This window comes from Homarus americanus, unplaced genomic scaffold, assembly GCF_018991925.1.
Source record: "Homarus americanus isolate GMGI-L3 unplaced genomic scaffold, GMGI_Hamer_2.0 scaffold5686, whole genome shotgun sequence".
In the NCBI taxonomy this organism is placed as follows: Eukaryota; Metazoa; Arthropoda; class Malacostraca; order Decapoda; family Nephropidae; genus Homarus; species Homarus americanus.
Genome location: NW_024722572.1, coordinates 162,501 through 170,541, shown reverse-complemented (window position 1 = coordinate 170,541; position 8,041 = coordinate 162,501). Strand labels below are relative to the sequence as shown.

At 41.7% G+C, this 8,041-nt stretch overlaps 1 protein-coding gene across 1 annotated transcript in view; it reads left to right on the top strand.

The window, feature by feature from the left end:
- Positions 1 to 1,036: 1,036 nt before the first annotated feature.
- The window catches only part of LOC121862793, a 38,966-nt gene continuing 31,961 nt past the window's right edge, over positions 1,037 to 8,041 (top strand). The window contains exons 1-2 of the mRNA XM_042361104.1: positions 1,037 to 2,515; positions 5,867 to 6,046. Coding sequence (XP_042217038.1) covers positions 2,000 to 2,515; positions 5,867 to 6,046 — 696 coding nt within the window. The 5' untranslated portion in view covers positions 1,037 to 1,999. The remainder of the gene's footprint in view (positions 2,516 to 5,866; positions 6,047 to 8,041) is intronic.

The window sequence follows — 8,041 nt, the reverse complement described above, 5'->3', positions numbered from 1 at the left end:
CCTTGTCACCAGTCAATGTGGCACCTTGGCACCCTAGTCCTAATCACCAGTCAATGTGGCACCTCTGGCACCTAGTCCTTGTCATCAGTCAATGTGGCACTCTGGCACCCTACCAATCACCAGTCAATGTGGCACTCTGCACCTGTCCAATCACCAGTCAATGTGGCACCTCTGGCACCCTAGTCCTAATCACCAGTCAATGTGGCACTCTCTGGCACCCTGTCCTAATCACCAGTCAATGTGGCACTCTCTGGCACCCTAGTCCTAATCACCAGTCAATGTGGCACTCTCTGGCACCCTAGTCCAATCACCAGTCAATGTGGCACTTCTGGCACCTAGTCCAATCACCAGTCAGATTCTGGCACCCTAGTCCTAATCACCAGTCAATGTGGCACTCTCTGGCACTGCTTCCCCTTGAATATATTATCATAAAGAATGTTAAAAACTCGTTCAAGTATTTTTAATATCTTGTGTTGCTCTGTTACCATACATACACACGTGTACTCATGTGTGTGTGGAGGGATTTACACACACACACACACACACACACACACACACACACACACACACACACACACACATTTGAATATGTGTACTCTTACTCAGATACACAAGTAATCAATTGGATGTGTACACCATAAAAATTCATGTACAATACGCCTCTACACACACACACACACAGACGTACAGACAGGCAGACATACATACACACACACACGCACACACACGCACTTTACCCCCAACATAACTATCCCAGTTTGTTACGAAAATCACCTCTATTGAAACATTTTAATGCTGAAGTTACGAAAAAAATGAGACAGGTATTAAAAAAAAATACTGAAAAAAAATAGTTGTCATTTTTAAACTCTTGTGAATATTAATTAACCTGAAAGAAATGTTGGTTGTGTGTCGTAATGAGGACATACATACATACATACATACATACATACATACATACATGCATGCTTTAAATACATACATACATACATACATACCCGAAAAATAAAGTCACTTAATATTTTTTTCTCTTCTACAGACCGAATCGAAGACCCATTGGATAACCTAACCTAAACCTAACTCTGAAAATGGTTTAATCAAGCTTGTGGATCGTCTGTTTTAAAGGTGGTTTTTATCTGTTTTAAGTGTCGTTTTAGTGAGAAATTATCGTGGAATATATATATATATATAGAAAAAATATGATAAAATACAAAACTAATTAGGAATAACAACAAAAAGTAATACAGTTATGTTGAAAAAAGCAATTAAAACCACCAGAGTTTTACAGGAATACAAAAACAACGAAAAAATATGAAAAAAACCCCACAACAGATACAGAAAAAAACCTAAAACAAACCCGGTGACTTAAAAAACCCAAAGTTACAAAAATAAACCCGATATATTACATAAAACTACAGAAAGTAATGAAATTTGTACATAAAATCGATGCTTCTGGTTTTGTATTCAACTCGGAGGTACCCGCGTGTTCCTTGTACCTGTAAACCCAGTACCACACCTCATAAACCCAGTACTACACCTCATAAACCCAGTACTACACCTCATAAACCCAGTACTACACCTCATAAACCCAGTACTACACCTCATAAGCCCAGTACTACACCTCATAAACCCAGTACTACACCTCATAAGCCCAGTACTACACCTCATAAACCCAGTACTACACCTCATAAACCCAGTACTACACCTCATAAACCCAGTACTACACCTCATAAGCCCAGTACTACACCTCATAAACCCAGTACTACACCTCATAAGCCCAGTACTAAACCTCATAAACCCAGTACTACACCTCGTATCGTGTGAGAACAATATACTGACGTAATACAAGTAAGTGTTAATAAAAATTAGTTAATAGTTACCTACATGAGTGAAAAGGTCAAACGTAATGACCTCTGACCTCTGACCTCTGAGGAAAAATAAATAGGGGAAAATTACTGCAGTGAAATGTGTAGTTGAAGCAATAACTCGACAACACAACAACATGAGTGTCAATGGAGGAGGAGGAGGAGGAGGTAGCAGTGGAGGAGGTAAACACACATCTCCTCGGGTCTGTAGGATATCAGAGGTATCCTACGCCCCCTCAAGGACACCTCACCACGTACAGGATGTCTCTCCGGTGATCTACGAAACATGTGAAAGGCAGAAGGAAGAACAGGAACACCCAGACACGTTGCCGAGGGTGAGATACACTCGTCCTGATGTAACCCACACCAGAACCTCGACTCAATGTCCTTACGTCGACGAGCAAGACTGGGGGGAAACTGAAGTACCTTACGATTATTGCTCCGTGACGCCCGATCTAGCTTGCCCCGTTACTGAAGATGTCACCAGGGGTACTAGGGACGTCACCAGGGGTACTAGGGACGTCAACAGGGCCACTAGGGACGTCAGTAAGGCCACTAGGGGCGCAGGATGTCAACAATGGACGGGGACTTTGGACGTTCCTGAAGAATATCGTGAGATCTCTCCACCCTCTTATCACGGCTCCTTATGTATGGTGAGTATCTCTCCGTCTCTTTCTGTCTATCTGTCTCCCCCTGTCTCTCCATGTCTCTATATCTGTCTCTCTGTCTGTCTGTCTGTCTGTCTCAATCTGTCTGTCTATCTGTCTCTCTGTCTGTCGATCTGTATCTGTTTCTGTCTGTCTGCCTCCCTCACTTTTCTTCCTCTCCCCCTCCTTCTCTCATTCTTTCCACCTGTGTTCTACCTCTATCTTTTTTCCATCTCTTCCCCTCTCTCCCTCCTTCTCTCCCTCACTTCCATTTATTTACCTCTTCTTCTCCTTTCTTTTTTCGTTCTCTTTCGTATTATTTCCTATTTCTTGCTATTATCGGCTATTATTTATCTTGTAGTTGGTGTTGTTGTTGTTCGAAATCTACACAAATATTACTTATCCATTCATTAAGTGTTAAGTAAGTGTAAGTAACCCCACACATACACTTAACCTCACGTCACCCTTCAGTAAGTGGCACTTCAACCTCTGAGTATGTGTGTCTGTAAGTGCGACCTGTGGAGGGACTTCAGTTGCTTCACTCTGAGTCTATTTTCTCTAGTTAACTTCACTTGTGTTATATTTAGTGAATAAATTTATCTTACTCTAGAGGTTAAAAATATGTTAAGATTTATTAAGTTTTGTTTATTTTTTTTACTCTCATTCGCTTTATTGATGACGAATAATAATAATAATAATAATAATAATAATAATAATAATAATAATAATAATAATAATAATAATAATAATAATAATAATGATAAATAACGATAATTTCTTCTCTTATTTCTTATTTTTTTCTCTATATTTAAATCTTTTTTATTCATATTATTAATAAATAAATTAATAAATAAATAATCAACTAAAATAAATAAGTTAACATACATAAGTTAACAGTTCAAGTCATGTTAGGTGAAGTTAGATCAAGTCAAATCAAATCAGATGAACTTTGACCTCTCGTTGTGACCTTCACCTTTCACCAACCTTCACCACATCCCCTCCAGGTCATCCTCGACTGACGTGTGACACTGGTGCCAAATTTCACCAAAATCGGTAAAAGAGTTTAAAGGGAAATAAACTTTTATTTTCCCCAGGATGGATGGATTGAGGATTGGCAAAACGATTACGATACCCTCTCTCCCTTTAATGGCGTCCATGGCTCACCCTCTGTTGTCCTGACCACCAGATGACTTTGTAAATGAGACCATGAGGTAGTTTGGATCAAGGTAGCTGATTGGTTGAAGGACATACACCCAAAGAATCACCCTATAGCTCGTTAGTGTTTAAATTACTCGTGTTTTACTGTTATTTTAAGAGATAATAACGAAATGGTTAGAAAAATATCGTAATTAGAACACAGACAAAATGGCTAAGTGGAGACTTAAACACCCCCCCTTGACTTCGTGACATCATCGAGTGCTAAACTGTGTAATTTCTCCTTTATTTCCTTGATTTGTTTATAGTGAATCCTCCATATAACGAACTTCCTCTCCATATAACGAACCTTCGATATAATAGACTTTCATCTCTATATAGTTCATTAGATGGAGGTTTCACATCTAACAGACCCTTGATATAACGAACTTCCCTCTCAATTTAGTGCGTTAAATGGACGTTTCACATCTAACAGACCCTTGATATAACGAACTTCCCTCTCAATTTAGTGCGTTAAATGGACGTTTCACATCTAACAGACCCTTGATATAACGAACTTCCCTCTCAATTTAGTGCGTTAAATGGACGTTTCACATCTAACAGACCCTTGATATAACGAACTTCCCTCTCAATTTAGTGCGTTAAATGGACTTTTCACATCTAACAGACCCTTGATATAACGAACTTCCCTCTCAATTTAGTGCGTTAAATGGACGTTTCACATCTAACAGACCCTTGATATAACGAACTTCCCTCTCAATTTAGTGCGTTAAATGGACGTTTCACATCTAACAGACCCTTGATATAACGAACTTCCCTCTCAATTTAGTGCGTTAAATGGACTTTTCACATCTAACAGACCCTTGATATAACGAACTTCCCTCTCAATTTAGTGCGTTAAATGGACGTTTCACATCTAACAGACCCTTGATATAACGAACTTCCCTCTCAATTTAGTGCGTTAAATGGACGTTTCACATCTAACAGACCCTTGATATAATGAACTTCCCTCTCAATTTAGTGCGTTAAATGGACGTTTCACATCTAACAGACCCTTGATATAATGAACTTCCTCTCAATTTAGTGCTAAATGGACGTTTCACATCTAACAGACCCCTGATATAACGAACTTCCTCTCAATTTAGTGTTAAATGGACGCCACATCTAACAGACCCTTGATATAACGAACTTCCTCTCAATTTAGTGCGTTAAATGGACGTTTACATCTAACAGACCCTTGATATAACGAACTTCTCTCAATTTCAAAGTGTTAAATGGACGTTTCACATCTAACAGACCCCTGATTAACGAACTTCCTCTCAATTTAGTGCGTTAAATGGACGTTTCACATCTAACAGACCTTTGATATAACGAACTTCCCTCTCAATTTAGTGCGTTAAATGGACGTTTCACATCTAACAGACCCTTGATATAACGAACTTCCCTTTCAATTTAGTGCGTTAAATGGACGTTTCACATCTAACAGACCCTTGATATAACGAACTTCCCTCTCAATTTAGTGCGTTAAATGGACGTTTCACATCTAACAGACCCTTGATATAACGAACTTCCCTCTCAATTTAGTGCGTTAAATGGACGTTTCACATCTAACAGACCCTTGATATAACGAACTTCCCTCTCAATTTAGTGCGTTAAATGGACTTTTCACTATATTTACGTCACCAGGGTGCTACACAAGCTAGGTTTTACCCCCTGAGGCGCGGATATTTCCATCGATCACCAGAGACAAGTTATTAGTTTTTCAGGATAGAACTTAGATTAAATATACTGAGGTATTGACTTGAGGCATTATTTGACCTGACTACCTGTTGCTTCTACCTCTTGATGACCTGACTACATGTTATTTCCACCACCTGATGACCTGACTACCTGTTATTTCTACCTCTTGATGACCTGACTACATGTTATTTCCACCACCTGATGACCTGACTACCTGTTGACCTAACATTCTGCTATCCCGACCCTATATTAACCTGACCACCTGCCTGCCTGACCACCCAATGATATAACCACCTGCTAACCAATCCATCTCGTGACCTGACTTCCTCACTGACCTCACCAGCTGACCTGACCGAAAATCTACCTAACCTAACTAATCCATCTCGTGACTTAACTTCCCCACTGACCTCACCAGCTGACCTAACCACCAATTAACCTGTCCTCCTTCTTCCCCTCCTCCAGGTGCCTCAGGGGAGTAGCGTGGAGGCGAGGTTGAGTGACGCCCTGGGCCTGGCAGCAGAGGACCCCTGGGCAGGAGGGAGGCGCCTTAGCAGGAGCCTTGAGGACCTACCAACTGACATACAGGACCACATCCTCAGGTGTCAGTGTACCTGTGACCACCTGGGCTATGGCAACTTCTCGGTGAGTCCTTCTGTCTGTGTTATCTATCAGCCAAGTCAGTAAGAACCTGCACTGAACTGCCAAAATTCAATAAAAAATGCTCTCTCTCTCTCATGAAATTCATAACCGACACAGATCATTTTTTGGGGCAATTGGAAGCTGTTGCAACACATCTCCGCTCGGCACGAAGCTGAAGAGAATGCAATTTGCAATAAGCTGAATGGACGCTCTAAATACAGTGTTGGTTACAAAAATACAGTGTTGGTTACAAAAATACAGTGTTGGTTACAAAAATACAGTGTTGGTTACAAAAAATACAGTGTTGGTTACAAAATACAGTGTTGGTTACAAAATTACAGTGTTGGTTACAAAATTACAGTGTTGGTTACAAAATACAGTGTTGGTTACAAAATACAGTGTTGGTTACAAAATATAGTGTTGGTTACAAAATACAGTGTTGGTTACAAAATATAGTGTAGGTTACAAAAACAACATTGCTTCTTAAACAATAACTGACAAGATACAGTATTACACCAAAATACAGCGACAGAATAAATTACACTCATAAAATACAGCTGTAATATCGACTTTAATGGTAAAATAGATTACAGTTATTTGCTAGAGTTTATAAATATTTCATCGCGTTACAAAATACAGCGGGAGAATCTCTGTACCAATATATTGAATTTTGCTGTAACGAAAAGCTGTAGCTGACGTGAGCTACATGTGAGTTATTTTAGCTTTTTGTTTATTGAGAGAGAGAGAGAGAGAGAAAGAGAATTTATCGTTACTCCACTCTCTCTCTCTCTCTCTCTCTCCCTTATCTTCCTCTCGTCTGCCTCTTTCATTCCGCTTGTTCTTTCTCTCTTTATGTTGGCCTTCATCTCCTCCCCCCTCCTTCTCCCCCTCTTCCTCCTCCTCCCATCCTCTTTCTCCACCTCTCACCTCCACCTCCCCTTCTTCCTCCTCTCCTTTATTCACTAACTACCACCTCTCTCTCTCTCTCTCTCTCTGTGTGTGTGTCGTGACGTCAGTCCTCTGTTTGATGAACACCTTAGTGGTCAGGGGATGGGGGGTGGGGGTGAGGGGAGGGTGGGTGAGGGGAGGATGAGGGGAGGGGGAGTGTGAGGAGGATGGGGTGAGGAGGAGTGGGTGAGGGAGGGGAGAAGGGGGGAGATGGAGGGGATGGGGTGAAGGAGGAGGGGGGGGAAGGAAGGAGGAGGAGTGTAGGGTGGGGCCACACACCTGTACCACACTCCACCACACACCACCACACCCCTACACACACTCCACCACACCCCCTACCACACTCCACCACACACCACCACACCCACACCCCACCATACCTCTACTACACACTCCACCACACTCCCACCACACTCCACCACACCCACCACATTTACCTCAGGTGGGCGAAAAATACAACTAGTTTTTCAGTTTATGAGACCAAGAAGGACACGAAGTCAATATTCTCGAGTAAAGCAAAAATAATGGAGAATAAAGTGCTGGGTAAGATGAACAAGGAGGAGGAGGAGGAGGAGGAGGAGGAGGAGGAGGAGGAGGAGGAGGAGGAGGAGGAGGAGGGAGGAGGGAGGAGGAGGAGGAGGAGGAGGAGGAGGAGGAGGAGGAGGAGGAGGAGGAGGAGGAGGAGGAGGAGGAGGGAGGAGGGAGGAGGAGGAGGAAGAGGAGGAGGAGGAGGAAGAGGAGGAGGAGGAGGAACAAGAGGAGGAAAATGAAAAAGAAGAAGAAGAAGGAACAGAACAACAACAAGAATAACTCCAACATTTCACTTATTCTCTACATTTCCTTCACCATTTCCTCCCATGTCTATGTTTATCAAGTTCTCTCCATCCCACAGTGAGGGGTCGTGTTTAGTGGAGACTGGCGCTTTGTTTATGTATGAGAGAGAGAGAGAGGAGAGAGAGAGAGAGAGAGAGAGAAGAGAGAGAGAGACCTGGGATAAGAAGGAAAAATAGAGGAATGAAAGAGGAGAGAGAAGAAAAAAGGAAGGAGAGT